Source organism: Clarias gariepinus, unplaced genomic scaffold (assembly GCF_024256425.1).
Source record: "Clarias gariepinus isolate MV-2021 ecotype Netherlands unplaced genomic scaffold, CGAR_prim_01v2 scaffold_29, whole genome shotgun sequence".
NCBI lineage: Eukaryota > Metazoa > Chordata > Actinopteri > Siluriformes > Clariidae > Clarias > Clarias gariepinus.
This window is the reverse complement of record NW_026520996.1, coordinates 987,501-1,014,874: the sequence shown is the minus strand read 5'-3', so window position 1 is coordinate 1,014,874 and position 27,374 is coordinate 987,501. Positions and strand designations below refer to the sequence as shown.

Here is a 27,374-nt window from a genome sequence, read left to right as displayed (position 1 = left end):
AAGGGGGAGACAGGAGGAGAGAGGAAAGAGAAAGAGGAGGAGAAAGAGAAGAAGAGGAGAGATGGCAGTTAGGTCTGGTCACAGTCACACAATGTATAATGTGAACGTATATTAACTGTAGAGTGCAAGCAGGGACTCCGGCAGGACTAACTATGACATCATAACTAAAAGGGAGAGCCAGAAGGAAACACAAACATGAGGGGGAACTGAGATGTAAAGCAAACAACAGCATCCAAACATACCAGTTCACCATAATACTCTACGTCCATGAGTCCCCCAGATCTGCTCCTTTACCTATGGCTAATCTATTTATAAAAATGCTTGGCTAAATAAATAGGTTTTTAGCCTGGACTTAAACACTGAGACTGTGTCTGAGTCCCGAACACTATTTGGAAGACTATTCCATAACTTTGGCGCTTTGTAAGAAAAAGCTCTGCCCCCAGCTGTATTTTTCATAATACGCGGTACTAACAAGCAGCCTGCATCCTTTGATCGAAGTAGGCGTGGTGGATCGTAAGACACTAGCAGTTCGCTCAGGTACTGCGGCGCGAGACCATTTAATGCTTTATATGTCAAGAGTGGTATTTTAAAATCAATGCGAAATTTCACAGGGAGCCAATGGAGTGAAGATAAGATAGGGGTGATGTGCTCATATCTTCTGGTTCTAGTGAGGACTCTCGCTGCTGCATTCTGGACTAGCTGAAGCTTATTTATGCATCTAGCTGAACAACCAGACAGTAAGGCATTACAATAGTCCAACCTAGAGGTGATAAAAGCATGAACTAGTTTTTCTGCATCGTTTAGCGACAATAAATTTCATATTCTGGCAATATTTCTGAGGTGAAAAAATGCTATCCTGGTAATATTATGTACATAAGCTTCAAATGAAAGGCTGGAATCAATAATCAAGCCAAGGTCTTTCACTGTTGCATTTGATGGAACAGAAAGGTCATCTAAAGTTACGGTGTGATCTAAAATTTTACTCCTAGCTGTATGCGGTCCTATGACTAGAACTTCTGTCTTAACCGGATTTAGCAGAAGGAAGTTCACTTTTTGTAAGTCGCTCTGGATAAGAGCGTCTGCCAAATGCCTAAATGTAAATGTAAATGTAAGTTAATTAACATCCAATTTCTTATGTCCTGCACACATTGCTCAATTTTAGTAAGCTGTTTTTTCTCATCAGATTTTGCTGAGACATATCGTCAGCATAACAATAAACTGATACCATGCTTACGGATTATGTTGCCCAGAGGAAGCATGTAAAGGGAAAAAAGCAGTACACATATATAATACCAAATGTTTCCTTATATATTGCTCCTCTGGAATTAACACGACGTTAAATCGTTATTGTTGCACTATGGCTCCACTTTTTCTCTGATGTTATTTTAATTTACTTGTATTAATGATCCATTTCTTTGCGTGTGATTGTTTAGTTTCCAGTGTCCGATCTTTATTGTCAATAAAGAAAAGCGTGAATTAGAATAGGTACTGTCCTATTATTTTCCACTAATTCCCTCCCGTTCATTGCGCCCCGCCTGTCATGTCAGTATTCCCCACTAGGGGGGCGCAACACACTTTGCGAACCACGGGTGTAGTAAGTAACATTGGAGTTCAGTGTCCTGAGTGAAGATGGTGTGCATGTGTGTGGGTGCATGTGTCAGTGATGACTGTATTGATCTACTCCTTCCTGTGTGTGAGTGTGTGTGTGTGTGTGTGTGTGTGTGTGTATCCATTAGCCCTAACTTACAAAACCCAGTGTTAATGGTGTGTACTCTTCACCCTGTGACACTTTATGGGTTCTAAAGTGGGAGCAATTATACTACAGAGATGATGCACAGTGTCTTTGTGGGGGTCGGGGGAGGAGACTTGAGTTGGAGGGTTGTTCACGCATTTCCGGTGTGTTACTTTTTCAGGCTGTGTCCCAAATGCCACCCTGTTCCATATTCCCTACAGTGCAGACTCTCATGTACCATCTGGAGCCTCAAAGCTTAAAACAGTGGTGTGTGTGTGTGTGTGTGTGTGTGTGTGTGTGTGTGTGTGTGTGTGTGTGTGTAGACATATCCCACTGTGTGTGACCTCAGGGAATCAACTAAAATGTTCTAATGGAGTTGTAATTAACCCATTATCATTACAACTAATGACTCTGAGGCTTTTAGTCGTTACTGCATGTGAACTAGAACAGAACAGAACAATCCTCTGCTAAGTAACTGCAGACTCCAGAACCACGTTCACACATTTTATTTTCGCAGTATACAGTATGGCTGTACTGATCTCCTCTATTCAAAATAGTGTTTGTCCACTGATGGAAACTTCAAAGCACTTTCTGTAAGTGACTCTGGATAAGAGAGTCCGCCAAATGCCTAAATGTTAATGTTAATGCAATATGAAGAAACCTTGAGAGGAACCAGACTCAACAGGGAACCCATCCTCATCTGGGTGATAACGGATAGCAGGGATTGACCTGCACTCATACTGTGTGTTAGGAGGCTGGAGGTTCAGTATAACAGGAGATGTGGAGAAGTTCATATGGAGTCCAGTTTATTATTGGGCTCACAAGCTCACATTAACACATTTTAGTAAAATCTTTAACTTTACAGCAAAAACTAAAACCTCTGTAAATTTCTCAGCTGTGTCCATCAGTAAAGCAGTTCTCTGTACGGTTCCTCTCCCAGCAGTGTGCAGATCCTTAACAACAAGCAGGAATGTCTGAGGAGCTCAACTGGAACTGAAGTTCTGCAGGAGGAAAACCTCTGACCAAACCTGGACATCAGACACATTCAACCAGAACTGGAGTCTAACACACACACTGTCTGTAAATTAACTATTCACAGCGTGCGCACACACACACACACACACACACACACAGGCACGCCACGGTGGCTTAGTGGTTAGCACTGCTGCCTTGATTCTCCTGGATCCGCGTTCAATTCCCACCTTGGGTCTTGTGCATGACATTCGCATGTTCTCCCTGTTCTTGGTGAGTTTCCTCTGGGTTCTTCAGTTTCTTCCCATAGTCCAAAAACATGCAGCAAGTTGTTGTTCCCAAATTGCCTGAAGTATGTGAATGTTGACCCGAAGTCCTACCATGGTCATACAAGATGGGAATAAATACAATGGTCTCCAGCAGCCTCAACAGTCCCTAGTTGGACAACAGAGGTTCCTAGACGGATGGATTGAAATACACATCACTTACTATTTATTCCTAACTGCAAAGTCTGTACATAGAGACACACAAACTATTTAACAAACACGTTATACTGTTATGTCCATCTTAGTCTTATTTGAACTTTTATAGTCTTATTTATGTTTAATGTGTATAAGTTTGTTTGTGTTTGTGTGTATCTCTGTGTATGTGTGTATGTATGTGTGTGTGTGTGTGTACAGTGGCAAGAAAAAAAGTATGTAAACCTTTTGGAATCTCCTGGTTTTCTGCATTGATTTGTCATAGAATGTGTTCTGATCTTCATGTAAGACAATGAGAATTAACAGATATAATGTTCCTAAAATAATAACACAAAAAATCTGATATTTCATGTTTTTATTGAGAACAACCAAAAATACCTCATAGTGTTAGTGGAGAAAGTAAGTGAATCTAGAGGTAAAAAGCCTAAAACAAAGCTGGAGTCTGGTTAATGTAATGTCATACATTTTTAAGAAAATAAGTTTCTGAGGTGTGGACTAGAGATACTAATAATCACTTCAACTTTAAAAACCACTTCAACTTTTTGAGTTCGCTCCAAACAAGAGGAATAGATGAATGTGATCCATGCCTCACCAAAAGGAGCTTTTAGAGAATATATGATCAAGAACGGTTGATTTACATAAAGCTGGAAAGAGTCACAAAGACTCAACACTGAGGTACAGAGAGAACCCTGAGTGACAGCCAGAGAGTTGAGGGCATCACTGGAACTGAATAACATCTGTGTTCAGGAGTCTACAGAAGGTAAAACACTAAATGAGTAAAGTTTCCATGGCAGGACACCACAAAGGAAGCCGCTGCTTATTACAAAGAACATTGCTGCAGGCCTGAAGTTTGTGGAAGAGAACACTGACACTCCACTGATGAAATTAAGATTGAACTGTTTGGAAAGAACACACAGCACTACATCTGGTATGAAAAGGGCACAGTGCATCATCATGAGAACATCCTCCCAACCCTAGGTATGGAAACATCATGATTAGACCTGCTGGCCAGCTTGTAGTCATAAGGGAGGAAATGAATTCCCAAGTGTATCAAAAGATTCTTGGGAATAATGTGAGAATGTCTGTACGTCAGCTGGAACTAGAAGTCGGGTGATGCCACAGGACAAAGACCCCAAACCCCGGGGCGAGTCCACAACAGAACGGCTTCAGGAAAACTGAATCCTCCCTTTGGAGCGGCCGAGTCAGAGCCCAGACCTCGACACAATGGAGATGCTGTGGAGTGACATGAAGAGGAACCGAGCTAAAGAAGTTCTGCCAGGGAGAACGGGCCATTCATTCACTTCTTCCACTTATTTATGTTTAATGAGTGTGTTCAATAAAGACGTGTGTGTGTGTGTGTGTGTGTACATTTAAATATCCAGAGCTGAGTAATAAGGCCGATAAGAGTAAAAACACACACTAGTACAGTAACAGTAATAAATAATAAATCTATATGTAATAAGGAGTCCAGACATTCAGTCCAGTATAACCTCACACTGCTCCCTTCGTGAACGCGCACCTTGTCCGCTCCGTGAACGCGCATTTAAAGCCCTAACAGGCGTGCCGGGTTATTCTTCTTCCCGGTGGGCGTGGTCTGCGGGTGATTGATGTGTCGGTAAGCCCCGCCCCCGAGCTCTCGGCACAAAGCGGCAGCAGCATCCCGGAGCGCGAGACGGTAACAGCTCCGTCAGTCTCTCTCCGCTCAGACCGGACACACACACACACACACACACACACACCGGGAGGAGTTCTCTCACGCGCTCCGGGTCTGGGGTCGGGCTGTGGATGTGACCGGGAGTAACCCCGCACACACCGGAGTAATGGACCGCGTCTTTGTTGGGGTGAGCGAGAACTTATTCACACACACACTGCGCATGCGCCCGGGCACAATTCATTCAAGAATTAGAACAATTTATATTATTACACACACACACTCACAGATACACACACACACACACACACACACTCACAGATACACACACTCACACACACACACACTCACAGATACACACACTCACACACACACTCTCTCTCTCTCTCACACACACACACTCACACTCACACACACACACACTCACAGATACACACACACACACACACTCACAGATACACACACACACACTCACAGATACACACACACACACACACACTCACAGATACACACACACACACACACACACTCACAGATACACACACACACACTCACAGATACACACACTCACAGATACACACACACACACAGATACACACACACACACACACACACTCACAGATACACACACACACACACACACACACACTCACAGATACACACACACACACACACACACACACACACACACTCACAGATACACACACACACACTCACAGATACACACACACACACTCACAGATACACACACACACACACACACACAGATACACACACACACACACACACACTCACAGATACACACACACACACTCACAGATACACACACACACACAGATACACACACACACACACTCACAGATACACACACACACACACTCACACATACTTGTTTTTCCTACAACATGAGGACTTCCAGACTAGGTGGTGAACCATGGGGACCATGGTTTTCTAAATGTAATAGCAGCATAATTAAGGCATGGTTATACCTTACAAATTTTTGCAATCCCAAAAATCTACTTTAGTATCAAAATATCTTAAATTTATAAAGTTCAGTTTTTGTCAGGTTTTCTGTACCGGTGGGGACTTTGCTATTGTGTCTTATTAAAAGCATCCACCAGGTGGCGTTGGTAAACATTTACCTCTTTACCACATTAGATTTATTAATATATATATTTACAACCCTAAGTAATAATAAGTAATAAGTTTGGATTATAAAAAATTATTGTTTTTTTTATAGCAATGCATTGATTACAACTGCATTACTACAATTACAGATTACAACCTCTAATACGATTGCACTGTATAATATAAATGTAAATTAATTTCCAGTGTAATGAGAGTTTTAAATAAAAACTATACTTGCTGTCTGACTCAAGTTCCAGTTTACATACATTTTTGTCCAGACTTAGTTTAAAATCAGTGCATCCAAAAGACTCTTTGCCAAATTTGAACAAATTCCCTCAAAGGATTACTGAGGTATTGCATTCACAAGAAATGGACAGACATACAATCTACAAACATATACATGCCTCCAGCCTTGTGCTATAGTACATGTACGACAGTGGATGTATATTTATCATCGTTTATTTTATTTGGTCCACCAACAATTGTGTATCAATGTATTCATACATATATGACAAGAGTACATACAAATGTGAAATACCTCCATTAAAAAACAATAAGTTTTTAAACCTTACTGAATTTGTTGAGGCTCATTTTAAAAGCATAGCATTTTTCTTAGTGCAGATTTTGGGACAGGGGGTGAGTCCATAACACAGCAGCATTTTATATATATAATATTATATTATTTGTTTATATATTTATATTATATATATTATTTATATATAATATAATATTTCCATTATATTATAGATTTTAAATAATCTACATCTACAAAATAATCTGCCAAAAAATGTAAATAAAAAAAATCAGCAAATTATGCTGTAAAAGAAATTCCATAAAAGTAAAATATCTTCCCCTGAATTGTAGTAAAGGTAACACAAAATGGAAATACTCCAACAAAGAACAGTTGCCTCAAATTGTACTCAAGTGCAGCGCAAACCAAATACACATTGCCTATGTATGTTTGATACCTGGACCAATATTCAAAATATCTTTAAACAAAATTCACTGCATCACATGTAGCCGAGTATTGTACAATTCTGTACATGCCCACTCGGAGTGCATGCAGTGTGTAGCATAGTATTATTGTGTAACCACAGGTTAAGCTAGTGTAACGATGAAAAAAAACTACAGACACCACCAACAGTGGAGAAATGTCAACGCTTACCTTATTTTCACAGAATCTCGCTTTAAAGCATCAATGCGGTTTTTCACGTAAAATTTCACCCCCTCCCAACTCCTCCCTTTAAGTGCTATTGGTGAAGTTTTAATGCATTCAAGACACTGGGCTTTCCGAGGAACTTTCCCAGAGCTGATGTAGTCCATAAGTGTCTTCTCCACTGCCTGGATTTCTTCTTTGGTCCACTTCCTTCTTTTGGTTTGTGATGACTCTGAGAAAAAGGAGACAGTCATTTAATGTTCTTAAAAAGGAGGAACACAAGATTTTTGTGTAGTTACATGTTCTGTAATAAGGCTAAAAATCACAACATTTCAAGTACAGCACACAAAACTTGAACAACTAATTGAATGACCTATAATAGCACCACCAGACATATTTTAGAGCAAAAGAGTCAATACCACGAATAGAGACAGCAGCAGAAATATTGGTGGAAGGTGCAGAAGTATCAATGGAGATGAGGTTTACAGTAGACTAGAACCAGGATTAACAGCAATAGCAGTAGTAAATGCAAAGTGGTGTAGCACTTCTATTAGTCAGTTTTAGTTGCTAGACTGAAGATTTCTGTGTTTCGCCATGCTGTCCTAGGTGGTTGCTTTAGCATACTGTATCTAGTATCTGGTCACATGCACTAAGGGACTGCTAGGACACACTAGATGGTTGTTAGGTCACGACAGTTTGTTGATTTTTCTCAAAGACTGATGGGATGCTGTTACAAGCCTTCATTTGTGCAAAAACCCACTCATAAGTCACTAGAGAAAACATTGAACAGCTTACCTTTTGTTGTGTGTGACTCGCCAGAGTCCTCAATGACCAGAGACATCTCTTCATCTGAACTTCCTATTAAAACAGGTGAACAAAATTGAGAAGGACTTTGAATATACTGTAAAGTGGTGTGAAAAAAGTGTTTGCCCCTTTACTGATTTCTTTGCATGTTTGCCACACTTTAATTTTCATCAAAACTAATTAAATATTAGTCAAAGATAACACAAGTAAACACATCATGCAGTTTTTATTATTAAGGGAAAACTGGTTTATCACACCTGAGTTCAATTTCTCTAGCCACACCCAGGCCTGAAAAATAAATAACTTAAATAGGACCTGCCTGACAAAGTGAAGTAGACCAAAAGATTCTCAAAAGCTAGACAGACATCATGCCGAGATCCAAAGAAATTAAAAAACAAATCCAACAACTCATCCAAGAGGTCACAAAAGATCCCACAATAACATCCAAAGAACTGCAGGCCTCACATGCCTCATTAAAGGTGAGTGTTCATGACCATAAGAAAGAGACTGGAGGCAAAAATGGTTTGCATGAGTTCCAAGACAAAAACCACTGCTGAGCAAAAAGAACAGAAAGGCTCGTCTCAGTTTTGCCAGAAAACATCTTGATGATCCCCAAGACTTTTGGGAAAATACTCTGTGGACTGATGAGACAAAAGATGAACGTTTTGGAAGGTGTGTGTCACATTATGTGTGGCGTAAAAGTAACACCATGTTTCAGACAAAGAGCATCATACCAACAGTAAATATGGTGGTAGTGTGATGGTCTGGGGCTGTTTCGCTGCTTCAGGACTTGGAAGACTTGCTGTGATAAATGGAACCATGAATTCTGATCAAAGCACACCAGCAAGTCCACTTCTGAATGGTTAAAGAAAAACAAAATGAAGACTTTGGAGTGGTCTAGTCAAAGTGCTGACCTGAATCCAATTGAGATGCTGTAGCTTGACCTTAAAAAGGTGATTCATGCTCAAAAACCCTCCAATTAACCTGAATTACAACAATTCGGCAAAGATGAGTGGGCCAAAATTCCTCCACAATGCTGTAACAGACTCAATGCATGTTATTGAAAACACTTGATTGCAGTTGTTGCTGCTAAGGGCGGCCCAAGCAGTTATTAGGTTTACATCTACATTTACATTTAGGCATTTGGCAGACGCTCTTATCCAGAGCGACTTACAAGAAGTGCTTTAATGTTTACAACATTGGATACATACTTACACTGGGTTAACTAGGTTAATAACTAAGTACCATTAGTCCAACACATCTGAGAAGAGTTTTTTTTTTTTTTTCTTCTTCTTTTTTTTTGGGGGGGGGGGGGGGGGGGGGTTAGTCCAAGTACTGGAGAAACAGATGTGTCTTGAGTCGTCGTTTAAAGATAGTCAAAGTCTCTGATGTACGGACATCTAGAGGAAGTTCATTCCACCACCTAGGTGCCAGAACAGAAAAGAGCCTGGATGAATGCCGCCCTCGATCCCTGAGAGATGGTGGGATGAGGCGAGCAGTGCTGGAGGATCGGAGGCAACGTGGTGCAGTGCGTGGTGTAATTAGCGCAGAGAGGTAAGTGGGTGCTGGGCCATTTTTGGCTTTGTAGGCAAGCATCAGTGTTTTGAATTTGATGCGGGCAGCTACAGGAAGCCAGTGCAGGGAGCGGAGGAGTGGGGTGGTGTGGGAGAACTTGGGAAGGTTAAAAACGAGTCGTGCTGCTGCATTCTGGATCAGTTGCAGAGGACGAATCGTGGACAGAGGCAGGCCTGCCAGGAGTGAGTTGCAGTAGTCCAGTCTTGAAATAACAAGGGACTGAACAAGCACCTGAGTAGCCTGTGAAGAAAGAAATGGGCGAATTCTTCTGATATTGTAAAGAAGAAATCGACAAGAGCGAGTAAGGTTAGCGATGTGTGGGGAAAATGACAGATGATTGTCCACGGTTACCCCAAGATTGTGGGCAGTGGTTGAAGGAGTGATTTGGTTGTTGTCCATGGGTTTAGGGGCAAACACTTTCACACAGGGATATGTAGGATATGTAGTTTTGGATTTTGTTTTCCCTTAATAATAAAAATTGCATGAAGTGTTTACTTGTATTATCTTTGACTAATATTTAAATTTGTTTGATGATCTGAAACATTAAAAGTGTGACCAACATGCAAAAATATAAGAAATCAGTAAAAGGGCAAACACTTTCACACCACTGTATTCCTACTGTCTGTTGGGAACCAGACGTTTCTGGTATAGTGTCTTTAAACCACAGGAACTATATTAGGAACTATAACTAAATTAAAATAAAAAGTACCCAAATAATAAAGGCAAAAAATGGCACTGTACATTGTGTGCTCTCTTTACAAGTGAAAACATTTCCATAAACATCACTTTTCTTTCCACATACTTTAAATATTGCTAATTTTGGCTGGACGTAGATACTTGTTTTGTCCAACTTCAGGAGTAAACTTCCTTTTTACCCTTGACTTGCCTGTAAAAATGAAAGCTCTATTTTAGTAAATTAGTATTATTACTACTACTAATATCGTCTACTATTGTCAGGGGCTGATCCAGATCAATGCTGCAGTAATTTGTTCTTTGTTCTAGTTTAGACCAGTCACCGAAGTGGACAGGAAGAGATTACGAAGGCAGCAGTTTGATTCATTAGTGCTTTTTATAACATTTCTATACCTATATATGTTTTGTTTGTTCTCAGTTGAAATATAAGTCCAATGTAAGTGCACTGAGAGTAATGTCAAAACCAGAGACAAATTCCTTGTATGTGTACACACACAATTAATTAAGCTGAACCTAATGACTGTTATTACTGTGCTTGTCAAAGGTACATTATGTATTTTCTTGCATATATATATAGTCATTATTTTTGGTTTGCTTGCTGAAATCAAAACACCATGGTTGCAACAGTAAAATATGCTGGTTTCATAGTATTGCAGTATTCTTAGTTTAACACCAATGGTGAATGAACACAGAACTTTTTACTTAAGTAAAAGTTCTATGATTATTCTCCCTCATAGTTGCCTACATACCTAGTTGATGAATGAGGAAAATGAAAGAAAAAGTTGATGAATGAGGAAAACGAAAGAGAACAAAGAATAGAAGAGGTGACTGTTGTGGAACAGGAAGTAGCAAATATTAGTAGAAGTGAGGTGAGAAGGGCGTTGAAGAGGATGAAGAGTGAAAAGGCTGTTGGTCCTGATGACATACCTGTGGAGGTATGGAAGTGCTTAGGAGAGGTGGCAGTAGAGTTTCTAACTAGTTTGTTTAACAAGATCTTGGAGAGTGAGAGGATTCCAGAGAAATGGAGGAGAAGTGTATTGGTGTCGATCTTTAAGAACAAAAAAGATGTGCAAAGCTGTGGCAATTATAGAGGTATAAAGCTAATGAGCCAGACAATGAAGCTGTGGGAAAGAGTAGTGGAAGCTAGGTTAAGGGCAGAGGTGAGCATTTGTGAGCAGCAATATGGTTTTATGCCTAGAAAGAGTACATCAGATGCAGTATTTGCTTTGAGGATGCTGGCGGAGAAGTACAGAGAAGGTAACAGGGAGTTGCATTGTGTCTTTTTAGATTTAGAGAAAGCGTATGACAGGGTGCCAAGAGAGGAGCTGTGGTATTGTATGAGGAAGTCTGGAGTGGCAGAGAAGTATGTTAGAGTGGTGCAGGACATGTATGAGAGCTGTAAGACAGTGGTGAGATGTGCTGTAGGTGTGACAGAAGAGTTTAAGGTGGAGGTGGGTCTGCATCAAGGATCGGCTCTGAGCCCTTTTTTGTTTGCTCTGGTGATGGACAGGATGACAGATGAGGTAAGACAGAAGTCCCCATGGACTATGAAGTTTGCAGATGACATTGTGCTTTGTAGCAAGAGTAGGGAACAGGTGGAGAAAAATTTGGAGAAGTGGAGGTATGCTCTGGAAAGCAGAGGAATGAAGGTTAGCAAGACAGAATACATGTGTGTGAATGAGAGGGACCCAAGAGGAACGGTGAGGCTACAGGGAGCAGAGGTAAAGAAGGTGCAGGATTTTAAGTACTTGGGGTCAACGGTCCAGAGCAACGGGGAGTGTGGAAAGGAGGTAAAGAGGCGAGTACAGGCAGGTTGGAATGGGTGGAGAGAAGTGTCAGGTGTGTTGTGCGATAAAAGAGTATCAGCGAGAATGAAAGGAAAGGTGTACAGGACAGTGGTGAGACCAGCAATGCTCTACGGCTTAGAGACAGTGGCACTGAAGAAAAGACAGGAGGCAGAGTTGGAGGTAGCAGAGCTGAAGATGTTGAGGTTCTCTTTAAGAGTGACAAGGATGGATAGGATCAAGAATGAGTTCATCAGAGGGATAACCCACGTTAGATGTTTTAGAGATGAAGTCAGCGAGGCCAGATTGAGGTGGTTTGGACATGTTCAGAGGAGAGATTGTGAATATATCGGTAGAAGGATGCTGAGGTTTGAACTGCCAGGCAGGAGGTCTAGAGGAAGACCAAAGAGGAGATTTATGGATGCAGTGAGAGAGGACATGTTAGTTGGCAAGTTAGTTGGGGTGAGAGAAGAAGATGCAGAGGACAGGGTTAGATGAAGGCAGATGATTCTTTGTGGCGACACCTGAAAGGGAACAACCGAAAGACAAAGAAGAAGAATAGTTGCCTACATACCTGATGATTGTGTAGATGAAACTGAGATTGAAGATGCAGCATCCAAATCACTCATGTGATCCTCAACTTCAGTATCTGATGCATCGCTGTCCACAGCTAAATTCTCTGGAAACCACAGCAACCACATAAAAACATTAGAACATGAGCATTGTTAAGAAAGCAACACACATCACATTAAAGGTGTAAAAATTTAATCTAACGGTGAACTCGAAAAATTAGAATATCGTGCAAAATTTCATTTGAGTAATATAATAATGTAATGTAATGAGTAATTTATTTCAGTAATGCAACCTAAAGGTGAAATATATGAGATCGACTCATTACATGCAAAGCAAGATAGTTTAAGCCATGATTTGTCATAACTGAGATGATTATGGCTTACAGCTCATGTAAACCCCAAATCCACAATCTCAGAAAAATTGAATATTGTGAAAATGTTCAATATTCTAGGCTCAAAGTGTCTAACTTTAATCAGCAAAGGGTTCCTGAGCCTTTAAATGGTCTTTCAGTCTGGTTCAGTAGGAAGCACAATCATGGGAAAGACTGCTGACCTGACAGTTATGCAGAAAACCATAATTGACATCCTCCATAAGGAAGGAAAGCCTCAAAAGGTAATTGCAAAAGAAGTTGGACGTTTCCAAAGTGCTGTATCAAAGCATATTAATAGAAAGTTATGTGGAAGAGAAAAATGTGGAAGAAAAAGGTGCACAAGCATCAGGGATGACCACAGCCTGGAGAGGATTGTCAGGAAAAGGCCATTCAAAACTGTTGGGCATTGTCAAGAGACATATGAGAGACATGAGACCGAACAATGCAGAAGAGCTGAAGGCTGCTATTGAAGCATCCTGGTCTTCCATAACACCTCAGCAGTGCCACAGGCTGATAACTTCCATGCCACGCCGCATTGTGGCAGTAATTGTACATAGAACATATCGAACCTCTAAAAAGTATAAGTATGCATATGTACTCAGTACTTGGTTTGGGCCCCTTTTGCAGCCATCATTGTTTTGTTGATTGCATGTAATATTCAAATTTTCTGAGATTGTGGATTTCGGGTTTTCATGAGCTGTAAGCTATAATCATCTCAATTATTACAAATCATGGCTTGAACAATCTTGCTTTGCATGTAATGAGTCTCTCACATATTTTAATTCCACCTTTTAAGTTGCATTACTGAAATGAATAAACCTTTGCACAATATTCTAATTTTTCGAGCACCTGTACTGCTATACGGTTATTTTGAATTTTTTTAATTGATAATCCCCTTGGCATCGACATGTGTATGTGTGTGTAAATGACTTATTTACACGGGCCTGTTTTACCTTGTGGATCAATGTTGATCTCATCAAGATTCCTGCCACAGTAGAACTTTTTGTTGTACAGTCTGCCGCCATGGTCTTTCTTTTTTAGTGTCATCACCGTCACATCAGAACTATCAGTTGAAGAGGAGTCTCTAGTGTCACCCGGGTCAGGTGGAGACGAGTCTCTGTTGTTATTAGCATCAGGTGGAGACGAGTCTCTGTTGTTAGCTTCAGGTGGAGACGAGTCTCTGTTATTTTTAGCTTCAGGTGGAGACGAGTCTCTGTTATTTTTAGCATCAGGTGGAGACGAGTCTCTGTTATTTTTAGCATCAGGTGGAGACGAGTCTCTGTTGTTTTTAGCATCAGGTGGAGACGAGTCTCTGTTGTTTTTAGCATCAGGTGGAGACGAGTCTCTGTTGTTTTTAGCATCAGGTGGAGACGAGTCTCTGTTGTTTTTAGCATCAGGTGGAGACGAGTCTCTGTTGTTTTTAGCATCAGGTGGAGACGAGTCTCTGTTGTTTTTAGCTTCAGGTGGAGACGAGTCTCTGTTATTAGCTTCAGGTGGAGACGAGTCTCTGTTATTAGCTTCAGGTGGAGACGAGTCTCTGTTGTTTTTAGCATCAGGTGGAGACGAGTCTCTGTTGTTTTTAGCATCAGGTGGAGACGAGTCTCTGTTGTTTTTAGCATCAGGTGGAGACGAGTCTCTGTTGTTTTTAGCATCAGGTGAAGACGAGTCTCTGTTGTTTTTAGCATCAGGTGGAGACGAGTCTCTGTTGTTATTAGCATCAGGTGGAGACGAGTCTCTGTTGTTTTTAGCATCAGGTGGAGACGAGTCTCTGTTGTTTTTAGCATCAGGTGGGGACGAGTCTCTGTTGTTTTTAGCATCAGGTGGAGACGAGTCTCTGTTGTTTTTAGCATCAGGTGGAGACGAGTCTCTGTTGTTTTTAGCATCAGGTGGAGACGAGTCTCTGTTGTTTTTAGCATCAGGTGGAGACGAGTCTCTGTTGTTATTAGCATCGAGTGGAGACGAGTCTCTGTTATTAGCTTCAGGTGGAGACGAGTCTCTGTTGTTTTTAGCATCAGGTGGAGACGAGTCTCTGTTGTTATTAGCATCAGGTGGAGACGAGGCTCTGTTGTTATTAGCATCAGGTGGAGACGAGGCTCTGTTCTCAGTCAGCAAACTGGAATGTGTCGTACACTTTCTCTTGAGTACTTTAGAAGCAGCTAAAAAAAATTTCCGTACCTTTTGTTTCTTAATCTTCTGCCGTTTGTTATTTTCTGCTAAACTGTCACTTTCTGTTTCTTCAACTGATGCAATATATTCATCCTCACTGACCTCAGAACTTGATGGTAACGGAGATCGTTTTGTTGTGGATCCAAGCATTGGTCTGTTTAGCTAAAAAAAGAGTTAAGTTGTTGAATATTTTGTTAAATCATAATCAAGCATTTAAAGATAAATATTAGCAGCAATAGTAGTGGTGGCAGCAGCAGTACTGGTATTAGTAGCAGCTGTGATAGTAGAAGTAGTTGTAGCAGCAGCAGCAGCAGCATTCTAACATTTTAGAATGGAAAATAATGGGAGTGCACATGACCACAAGGTCAGTGGTCGAATCCCAAGTCTGAGATTTGAGCACTGACCTTGTGGTCATGTGCACTCCCATTATTTTCCATTCTAAAATGTTAGAATGCTGCTGCTGCTACAACTACCTCTCTTACTGCTATCATTTAACTAAAATCATCTTCTAAACTAAACACTATCATACATCACTACCTAGACAATGGTATACCTAAATTAATTGAAGAATCTATCATTGCATCTCTAACTATACAAACCTTGAAAGCCTTTGTGAACGTGTATGACTAAAATGACATTATATTTACTAATGGCACACACAAAAGCATATAACGACAGAAAAAGAGTTATTTGACTTCTCTTACTCTTAAATTCATCATAAGAAGGCATAGTACAACTAACCTTTGTATTCAGGGTCTCATTTAAACACTTCTCATAACGTTGCAGACACAAATTATGATGTGTTCTTAGTTTCTGAAGACGAAGCGAGTGACGACTTTGAGTCTGCAAACAGAAACTATAGTTTAAAAATGTTGACCACTGTTAAGTCAAATCCCTTGTATTTCCAAACTATTTTTAGCTTCTCGTGTCCCCTGCACACTCAACGTGCTTTCCGCGCATGCATGCAACACTCGTTTGCAGTGTGTGCTCAACTTCCAGTGTTACAAAACTGCCACAAAACTAGCCAATCACAGACTTGTACACACTACTTCTGATTGGCTTTAATTTATATACGATTATATATAATAATAATAATATAATTTTAATTTTCTATAACTTTCTTTTGATTGTGGACAGCTGCTTTGATACAATGTCCATTTTAAAAGCACTATACAAATAAAATTAAATTTAATTCCGTTATGCGGTCGATAGTGCCAGCTGATTAGAGAAGAAAGCGCGCAGAGAAAAGAGATGTTGCATGCACGCGCGGAAAACCCATTTAGCGCGCAGAGGAGACACTGCACGGGCAGAACCGAGCTGTTGAGGGCGCAGAGGAGACACTGCACACACATTAAGTGCTTTGTCTGCCTTCAAAATGACCTAACGCTCAGGAATGTCGCAGGACTATAACGCCATAGCAAAGGGCCTTTGCATGAAGTGAATCCTTGCTGCTGTGACAATAACAACATCCTTTTAGCCCATGCAGCTTGAAAACATGACATTTGACTCAATCTTTTAGTAGACATGTCGCAGTTTATCCAGTCATGCTTTACTCTGAACAAACTAATTCTGTTCACTAATTTGATGCTGCATAACACTATATTACACATTGGACAAACAATCCCAGGATGTCTGCTTATAATGACAACAGTCTCATAAGAACGTAAATGTGTTGCCTTTATTTTGCGAAAATGTAATATGTGAACATGGTTAATGATTAATGCTAAAAATACCATCTAAATGGAATATAAATTGGAATATCCTGTCATACAAAATGACGACATATCCTACCTCTTTGCTCTGATCAGGCTTAAAGTCTTCTGTCACATCAGCACCTGCAAATACAATTAAAAAATGTTAATTTGGTTCAAAATGAATCAACAATCCTACTTGAGTCTGTTCAATCTCTAATGTTTCATTTACAGTAGATTCATTTTTGTCCTTATATAAATAGCCTAAACTCTGAAAGACTGCTTCATTTGGGATAAACCAACAGTGTGGCCATTTTGGCAAAACCTGTAGTTACACCAAAATCAACAAAATATAAGTTAATTTTGAAACAACAATAAAATTACTCATAAATATAACTACAAATAAACTCACTGTTACTGATTACTGTTATTTGTATCTCTGCATACTACTGAAAGCAATGAACATGCCTTATTTCTATATGGAAGGGGACACATTACAGATGCTTTAGGTTACACCCTGTTCTGGAGTTATTAGAATTACTATTAAGACGGGGAAAACAAACAAATATGGACTATTAAGATGGCGCTATACGAAGCAATCTCAATCGCAGAAGCTAATTATTTTTAAATGGAGCCTAAAAGATTCACCCATGTTTTTTGTTTTGGTTTCTTGCCTGTTATGATGGACAACTTGAAAGGGAATGAGCTAGGGTTGGGTGTTAACACAGAAGAAGAAAAAAAACATTGATAGGGGCAACACTGAACATTTCATTTTCTACCTTGGGTGTGCAAAACTTTTTTCTCTAAAGTTACATATTTGAACTTTAATAATTCATTGACAGTACACTTAGTACAGTACACCCCACACAATACAACGTCATATTATCATGTCATAACATCTCCCCTTTCTTACCTGTGCATTCAGTGTTGCTACCAGCGTCAATACTTGAGTCAATACTTGGGTCATCCTCCTGTCAGCACAAGGGGAACAGTCAGTCACACTTTAACAACCAACATTATCACTTTACACTGCATTTCAAGTTCCAGTGGATAATTTGGCAGTATATTGATGTAACTGACATTGTGACATGATAGCCTGGGATGCTGAGAATCAGATTTTGACTGAAACTAAATGCTATTTTCTGGTCTTAAAGCTGCATTATATAGTAAAGAGATCTACCCCCTCCCCCCCTCCCCCTGCCGCCATGCCAATCCTCTTGACCCATGTGAAACACACCTGCACTCTGGTTTAGGCAGGACAAGAGTTTGGCGTGGCGGGAAATGTTACCAGCAGAAACACTGGAGTGATGGACAAAATGTCCTTCCGCAGTAACCATGTGATTTTACTTTAATAATAAGGAGAAGCGGTACAATATCTACCCACATGAGAACCTCTAATTAGCTGCAGACCCACTAATTAGCTGCAACTCGGCGTCATTGTTAGCTAACGGTAGTGACATTAAACTTAAACATTGCAACGTAACTCGCTAATATAATGTGCAAACATGACGCGAGTAACCCTAACTGGGCATTAAAATATAGTGAGTTCAGTATAAAAGGTGTAAACTTACCATTTCCTCCGGCGCTCCGCGGCACGAGCTCTCTCACCTCCCGCGCTCAGTTTGACGCCGCAAACAAAATTAGAAAGTGCGCAACACACTGACGGCTCAGCGGTGAACCGATAGAAACAGGCAGCTCGAAAAATTAACTGCGCAATCGATTGAGGGGTGGGGGAGGGGAAGGGTCACGGTGGGGACTTCAAATGTCAGGATCCGTGTAACGAGAATGGATGATAAAAAATTACCTGCTAAATTGGAAATGCAATTTCTCAAACTGTTCAAACATGTAAACACAAAATATATTTAAATAAATGACAGAATGTATATGTAAACCAAACATTTATAATGAAGTTAACATAAAATGGAGACTATTCCTAGGCATGTCTGAATATGTCTTGTAGCTAAGGAAACCAAAATGTTCAATAAGCAGTAACAAAATGATCGACTAAATACATAAATGAATGGAAACAATGCACAGATGGATAGAAAATAATATGAAATAGAAACAGCCATTTCCAAGTCATTTTGATGAAGAGTATTACTTTTCCCCTTAGACCGGTTATATCATGGACCTCGCTTCCTCCGGCCTAAAGAGGAAAAGGACCATCCAGATTGCTCTTAGTGCAAAGTTCAAACGCCAGCATCTGTGATGGTATGGGGTGTGTTAGTGCCCATGGTAAGGGTAACTTGCACATCTGTGAATGCACCATCGATGCTGAAAGGTACATACAGGTTTTGGAGCAAAATATGCCGCCATCCAAGCGACGTCCCTGCTCATTTCAGCACCTGGCACAAACATTCACTCTGACTCATGGGTGAACCGTTTAGAATTTGTAGGTCAGAGGTAAAGGTAACAACAACCTCACATACTACATTTATGGGCAGAACTAATTAGTTAATACACTAATTATGGCCACATGTCATACAAATTTTGAATAGGATGAAATGATTAAAAGTGAAACATTTAATATTCAAATGGTCAAATATCATAAAACACTTTTTTGGAGTATTTTATCAGATCATTTGTGGGCCTGTAAAGGAAAGGTGTACAGGACAGTGGTGAGACCAGCGATGCTCTACGGCTTAGAGACAGTGGCACTGAAGAATAGACAGGAGGCAGAGTTGGAGGTAGCAGAGCTGAAGATGTTGAGGTTCTCCTTGGGAGTGACAAGGATGGATAGGATCAAGAATGAGTTTATCAGAGGGACAACCCACGTTAGATGTTTTGGAGATAAAGTCAGAGAGGCCAGATTGAGGTGGTTTGGGCATGTTCAGAGAAGAGATTGTGAATATATCGGTAGAAGGATGCTGAGGTTGGAACTGCCAGGCAGGAGGTCTAGAGGAAGACCAAAGAGGAGATTTATGGATGCAGTGAGAAAGGACATGAAGTTAGTTGGTGTAAGAGAAGAGGATGCAGAGGATAGGGTTAGATGGAGGCAAATGATTCGCTGTGGCGACCCCTGAAAGGGAACAGCCGAAAGACAAAGAAGATTTGTGGGCCTGTGTTCACTAAACAACACCATGCCTTCAGTCTCATTTCAGTAGGGAGTGTTTGCAAAATGATATTAGTTAAGTGTATGCAACTCAAATTCTTTGCTGACTCAGAAGATCAGCTGTGCTGGTACTGTCCATACACAGTTGTACTCTCAATGGTTGTATCCACCATATGACTGGTTGGTGGGATAGGCCATTTTGAGCAGCATCCTACTCTCCACCACCTGCTTCAAATGTTCCAGTCCCCAGCACAGAGCCAACCTTCCTGATCAGTAATACTGGACTTACTACAGTTTTTTACTCATCTACGTATGGTGCAAAACTGTTTACTGTATACTCCCCTTATTTTTCACCGCCCCGTTTTCGTGACAAATCCGATAAAAGCATACCCAAAATAAAATGGTTGCAGATCTTAAGTTATTAGGGCTACATTATTGAGCTTGGTGTGATTGGAAAAGAAACACTTTTTAGTTTGCTAAGAAAAAAACAGATAAGTAATACTGAAGCAGACTGATAGAGACAAACTCTAGACTGATTCTCACCTAGATTTAATTTTATTTTGACTTAAAAGTGATCAGAAGACATGTATCTGGTGAATCGAGTGACAAAGTGGATTAACAGTTACAATTCTTGATCAAAATGCTTTTAAATTTTCTAGGTAGATATATGTAAAAAAAAAAAAAAAAAACAAAAAAAAACACAACAAACACAACTGTAAATGAGCTTTCTGCATTGTAATATATAAGCCTATGGCCAGGAGGACTGCAAATTCTCTATGTGAAAATCACACAATGGGACATGGTAATTAAGTGACTATATGGATGATTAAAGCTGTGTGATGGCCTATTTTATATTGTTTATATATTTAACTTCTGATCCTGCTCAGTCAAACTGTTCCTGTGAGTTCCACTCTAAGCTGCAGGCTCTGGCTGCACTGAGCGACTGCTCGGCTCTATGGGGAGTTATGCTCCCTTCCCCCCACAGATAGTGGACATGTTGCGGTGGTAATTTAATCTGAAATTGATTTAGAACATTGAATTTGTGTGGTTTTCTGCCTTCTAACAAGGTATGGCTTGTTGACCTTTTGTTTGGGATAGACCTGTGCAATTGAGAAATATTTTTGGTAATTATGTTAGTGTCCCGTGGATGGGATAGTGATCATAAACAATATTACGATCACTCCCTCGTCAGGGAAGTGAGAAGCTGTGTCATGTAAAATGACAATAATAAATTGTAATTAAACATGAAATTCATTAGATAAAGGTTAATGTTTTTATTTGTAATTTTGAGGTAAATCATATTAGTTTTATATTAGTTTGACATTCAAGTTCTAGATGAAAGTTTAGCATTTTTTCATAACTTTTTAAAAGATTGTGGCACAGGTGAGACAGCATGTAGTATCTCACATTATCTTACATCGTACAGTAGCCTATCTGCTTTATCCCTTCAAATAATGGGAATCAGAACATTTAAGAGACTGATACTCAGTGCAGCGCCTATGCACACATTATAAACACCCAAAAAAAGTTTTTTTTTTTAGTTTTGATAAAATTTGTTCTGAAATGTCACCATAGCCATCAGCTATTTTAATGCATATTCTGACATAAGGATAATGTGTTTACTGTGTAGCTGTTTTAGAGCAGTTCAGGTTGTGGGATTTTTTATGATTTTTATGATAATTTTGGTGATTCCAATGAAACTTTTTTTTGGCATCTAACTATTACTGAGGAAATATTTTGGAGGGAAAGCAGGGGTTGGGATGTCAGGGCGGTTACATTTTGAAGCGAAAACTCCCGCGCTCCCCGCGTTTACTTCAGCGAATCAGAAGCTGGGGGCGGAGATATATATCACGCGCTGCATGCCTGAGTTTATTGCTCAGGTATCGGAAACACGGGTCACGTGATATGAACCAGCCAATGGGAAGCAGTCGTCCTTTAACCGTGTAGCGCGCATAGGTGGTGTGTGAATTGAGAGGAGTGAAAAGACCGAGCGCTGAGCTACAGGTGAGGAGGAGAGGAGACCGAGTCTCTGAGGGACACAGGAGAAGACTGCTGATTCTAAACTGGCATCGTGTTTCAGTGTCAAGAAAAAATACCTACAAGCTCAAGACACAATGACGGTAAGAGATGTTTTATTGTATATTTTATTTTTATTGTTGCTGTAAACAAAGCCTCGTTTATTTAGACTGCCGAGTTCGTCTATCGCAAACCTCAGGCGAGTCTCCGGTACCGTTAACACTGATACTCTTGAATTTACTGATTCGTTCATTTTCTATTGGGTGCGCATGCGCAAACCATCGCACAACCTCCGTATATACACAGGAAACAGTACTGAACGATTCTCAGCAATGTGTTTTCAAGTCTCGAGTCGTTCGTTGTTGTCACGTGACTCCCATAGACGCTATGCGGTTCTTCTTCTTCTTTGTCTTTGGGCTGTTCCCTTTCAGGGGTCGCCACAGTGAATCATCTCCCTCCATCGCACTCTATCCTCTGCATCCTCTTCTCTCACACCAACTAACTTCATGTCCTCTCTCACTGCATCCATAAATCTCCTCTTTGGTCTTCCTCTAGACCTCCTGCCTGGCAGTTCCAACCTCAGCATCCTTCTACCGATATATTCACAATCTCTTCTCTGAACACGTCCAAACCACCTCAATCTGGCCTCTCTGATCGGTGCAATAGATTCAAAAGAACGAACGACTCAGACTAGAAGATATAAGAAATGAGTTACTCATTCTGTTTATTATAATATGTCCTTGGTTACATTGTAATATTTTCATAATTGGAACTATAACCAAAGTTTGTGTATGTAGACGTGTTTGGGGGTCTTTTTATTGAAAACACAACATTTTAATTTATTTCTGATCAAATGAACGAAAAGACTCAAAAAAAGATTTGTTCATTTTGATCAGAAAAAATTAAAATGTTACATTTTTAATAAACAGACCTCCAGCACGTCTACATCACAATGTAATACTGTGTTTGATGTTTATTTTATTTATGTAAATATAACATGAACAATGAAGAAACGATTTGGACCAAAAGACTCATGAGATTTACTGGGCAATTCTGTTTCCTGTACACTGTAAACCCTAACGCTCAAAGTAATTAAACATATTGAGTCCTGTTAACTTAAATAATTACAATTAGCTCAAATCAATAGACCTTGATTAGTATTTAGAACTTTTGGTATTTATGAGTTTGTAGAAATTACACGTTTCAAGTTAGCTGAACAAATTTGATGTTTTAAGTATCTGTAAGTACTTAAGTAACAGTAACTGTCACCTTAAAGTTCCACCAACTTAAAATCTTTCAGACCAGCGATTTTGTGTCTGACGTCATCAGGGCATTAAGGCACTGGTGGCTCAGTGGTAGGTGTTTCACCTGCCATGCAAAAGGCCTGGGTTCGATTCCCAACAACTGGATGAAGTGCTTGTCCCAAGCCCAAATAAAATGGGAGGGTTGTGTCAGGAAGGACATCTGACGTAAAACCTGTGCCAAGCTTGTGTGTGGACCGGATTGTCTGCTGTAGCGACCCACTGCTGGGAGCAGCCGAAAGACCAACAGCAATGTATTTGACTTGCAACAACCAAAAAATAAAGATAATTGCTATTAAATAGTAGGACTGGGCAATTAATCGAAATCGACATTTAGAACCTATAATCGATCAGATTTTCCCAGGTCAATTATTTCAATTACTTTCCCTTTAAAAACACTACCGCGACCCTGCTCAGTTACGTTACGTTATTCCGCCGACATGTCGAGCATGGAGAGCTTAAACACTGAGACAACTGAGCAACAAGAGCAAAAATCTAAAATCTCTCACTTGTAATATGTTAGTATATTTACTGTACAAAACTTGTCAGTGAACTATGAGTGCAAAAAAATTAATAGAATAATCGTTCATTAATCGTAATCGAGTTAAAATGTTCAATTAATCGAGATTTAGATTTTAGGCCAAATCGCCCAGCCCTATTAAATAGTATGAGTTAGGCTACTCAATAAAGCAAGTAAATAATTAATATGAATGTGTACAACAAACTCAAAAACTCATAGTTCCGTTTACTTAAAACTGAAAAACATTGTTACTTAAAAAATTTATGTAACTGATTACCTCAATTTTTTTTTGTTTTGCCAACTTATTCGGGTTTACAGTGTACATAACCTACGGAGGTTTTGCGATGCTTTGCGCGTCCAGTAGAAATTGAACAAATCACTATCTGAGACTACTCATTTTTCTGAGTCACATTAAAGGCCTGTTCAAAAAGAACAAATCGTTCATGACCGACCCATCATTAGTGTCTGACACTGTTAACCAGACACATCCTAGTGACTTTCACGTTAACAGCTGCTTTTACTCTCCAAAGTGTAAACTGACACAAACATTGTGTAAATTTACTTTTAATAACTCATTCCATTCAGTAAATAAATGTCAATACAATTCAGTCAGAATAAATATTCATGTAAATATTCTCCTCCTTTACAGTGAAGACTGCAAGCCAGGCCTTCTCGTCCAGCATCAGTGTCCGACCAGTCCACCCTAATGCACCAAGAATCTGGTTGTTTACTACCTGCTTGGAAGAGGAGGTTTCTCTAAATCTAAAAAGACACAATGCAACTCTTTATTACCTTCTCTGTACTTTTCCACCAGCATCCTCAAAGCAAATACTGCATCTGATGTACTCTTTCTAGGCATGAAACCATATTGCTGCTCACAAATGCTCACCTCTGCCCCTAACCTAGCTTCCACTACTCTTTCCCACAGCTTCATTGTCTGGCTCATTAGCTTTATACCTCTATAATTGCCACAGCTTTGCACATCTCCCTTGTTCTTAAAAATTGGCACCAATACACCTCTCCTCCATTCCTCTGGAATCCCCTGACTCTCCAAGATCTTGTTAAACAAACTAGTTAGAAACTCTACTGCCTCTCCTAAGCACTTCCATACCTCCACAGGTATGTCATCAGGACCAACAGCCTTTCCACTCTTCATCCTCTTCAACGCCCTTCTCACCTCACTTTTACTATTAGTTTCAGATTTCAGACTTTCAGATTACAACGTCGACACAAGATGTAGTCCACCTGAGTGCTTCTGCCTCCACTCTTATGTCACCCTATGCTCCTGCCTCTTCTGGAAGAAAGTATTTACTACTGCTATTTCCATCCTCTTTGCAAAGTCCACCACCATCTGTCCTTCTACATTTCTGTCCTGAAGACCAAACCTGCCCATCACATTTTCATCATCTCTGTTCCCTTCCCCAACATGTCCATTGAAGTCTGCACCGATCACCACTCTTTCACCTTTGGGTATGCTCTGCATCACTTTATCTAACTCACTCCAGAATTTCTCCTTCTCTTCTAACTCACATCCTACCTGTGGGGCATAACCACTAACAACATTTAACATCACCCCTTCAATATCCAGCTTCAGACTCTTCACCCTGTCTGATACTCTTTTCACCTCTAGAACATTCCTTACAAACTCCTCTTTTAGAATAACTCCTACTCCATTTCTTTTCCTATCCACACCATGGTAAAACAATTCGAACCCTGATCCTAAGCTTCTAGCCTTGCTACCTTTCCACCTGGTCTCCTGGACACACAGTATATTCACCTTCCTTCTCTGCATCATATCAACCAACTCTCTTGCCTTCCCTGTCATAGTCCCAACATTCAAAGTCCCTTCTATCACTCCTAAACTCTTGCCTTTCCTTTTCTCTCTCTGCTTTCGAACACGCCTTCCTTCTCTCCTTTTTCGACCAACAGTAGCCCCAGTTCCACCGGTATGGAAATGATATTCGTGATTCGCATCATTGATTTGGCAAATGTTTTTTTCACCCCCCCCCCCCCTCAAATAATTTTGTATCATGCTTGCCATATATTGTGTCTTCAGGTTATTTTGTCATCCAATATAAAAATGTTATTACAATCTTGAGTTTGTGTTAACACTTTGAATTTGAAATTTGTGAAATAATAGGATTTCTTTTCTAAACTTGTGTTGTTACTTTATTTAAAGGTGTCTAATATTGTAAATTTAGGAAAAATATCTGTGAAATAAATGTTTCTCCACTAAATGTCTAATGCTGTCGCGTTATTGAAGGTGTTTGTAATAATTTTGGAGCAGGGGACGTCCTGGTCTTGGTTTCAGGGGAAGATGTTGCACATGTAATATAGCTAGAAGTTTAGCCAGCTTGTATTGTTACATTTATGTTTTTTAAATGCTCCTTAAGTGTTATGACACTTGCAGGAGGAAGCTCAGGCTCAGATGGGTTTAGTTGTGGCAGAGTGAGCATGATGAGAACCACACTCTGCACTCCACCTGCTGTAGCCTGCTAAGTTTATCTGTCTAATTGCTAATTTGAAACATGCAAAGTGGACGTGAGTGAAAGGTTTATATGAGTAACATTTCTTTTCAGAATGTAAACATGGTTTTCTTACATGATTTATGCTGCAATATCCTCCTGAGACCCAAAAGAAAAAAAGTTTTCATATTTACCTTTTTTTAAATATAAAATAAGTCAGAAACATGTCTCACAGATTTTTTTTTTCAAAACTGTCATTTATTTATTAGTTAAACATGTCCCTTGTAATGGACACTGGGTCTTGCTTTGTCAATAGAAGTACAATGAGTTTTAGTTTTATTTAATAATATATAATATAGTTATGTAATTATAATTATAATATAATATAATAAGTAATATAGTTGGAAGCAACAATGAGCGGGCCCAAGCACCCTGCGCTATCACCACCTGGGCAAAGCTATGATGTCACTCAATGTGATGTCACTGAACGTGATGTCACTCAATATGATGTTCCATATTTTTAGTGTATGTTTAAGGCATCGTCACAGCTAACCAGTTTGAGAGATAAAAAATTTGCATCCTCAATGTCTTTAGATCACATAGGCCGGTTCGGTGTTGATTACAAAATTCCCTAGAAACAGTGTATTGAATTCCTTTTGGTGTGTTTTGGCAGACAAAATAACTGACTTCCTGTTGAGTTGAGCCCATGACATGCAACGTGAAATTTGATTAGTTTAATGAGCTGTCATTCGTGCAAGTGTGTATGAGCAATGCAGCGTGTGAGATGTCAGATTTTCGGCCATCCTAATGGCAACGGATTTCAATGTCTGCCAATTTTCATGTTTTTGGGCATGTTGATGCCCCCAATAAGCCCAAAATGGTGAAAAAAACATAATTCCTATGAAAAGCATAGGGCTCTTCACGCACTATGATGTCATAGTGCTTGGGCCCTAAAAAGATACATTTGTATGCAAAAAGTCTGGACTTTTGCTAGTTTCCCAGAGGCCTGGTGGTCTGACCTGTACTGGATCCAAATGTTTGTGGCAGCCAGATCAAAGCAACATAGGATGGTGCGGACAGTCTATTTCCTTGTGCAGCTTGACATTGGACAGAGGTGACATGTGGTCCACTTCACCCATGTTTTTATTAAACTCTGTTACAACAACACGTATAGATGCAGTAACATGGCACTTGTCTTTTGTTGACCATCTTGGGCAGATATCCCGAGGCTCTATTCCATGGATGA

At 39.9% G+C, this 27,374-nt stretch overlaps 1 protein-coding gene and 1 long non-coding RNA gene across 2 annotated transcripts in view; one reads left to right on the top strand and one right to left on the bottom strand.

Annotated features, from left to right (window-relative positions):
* Window positions 1–4,839: 4,839 nt before the first annotated feature.
* Window positions 4,840–27,374, top strand: part of myo10l3 (myosin X, like 3) — an 89,233-nt gene continuing 66,698 nt past the window's right edge. The window contains exon 1 of the mRNA XM_053490567.1: window positions 4,840–5,024. Coding sequence (XP_053346542.1) covers window positions 5,004–5,024 — 21 coding nt within the window. The 5' untranslated portion in view covers window positions 4,840–5,003. The remainder of the gene's footprint in view (window positions 5,025–27,374) is intronic.
* On the bottom strand, window positions 14,825–16,921 carry LOC128516586 (uncharacterized). Its single transcript, XR_008356765.1, has 3 exons — window positions 16,875–16,921; window positions 15,825–15,926; window positions 14,825–15,245 (listed from the first exon to the last, which is right to left on the bottom strand). It is a non-coding gene; the product is annotated as an uncharacterized LOC128516586 (long non-coding RNA).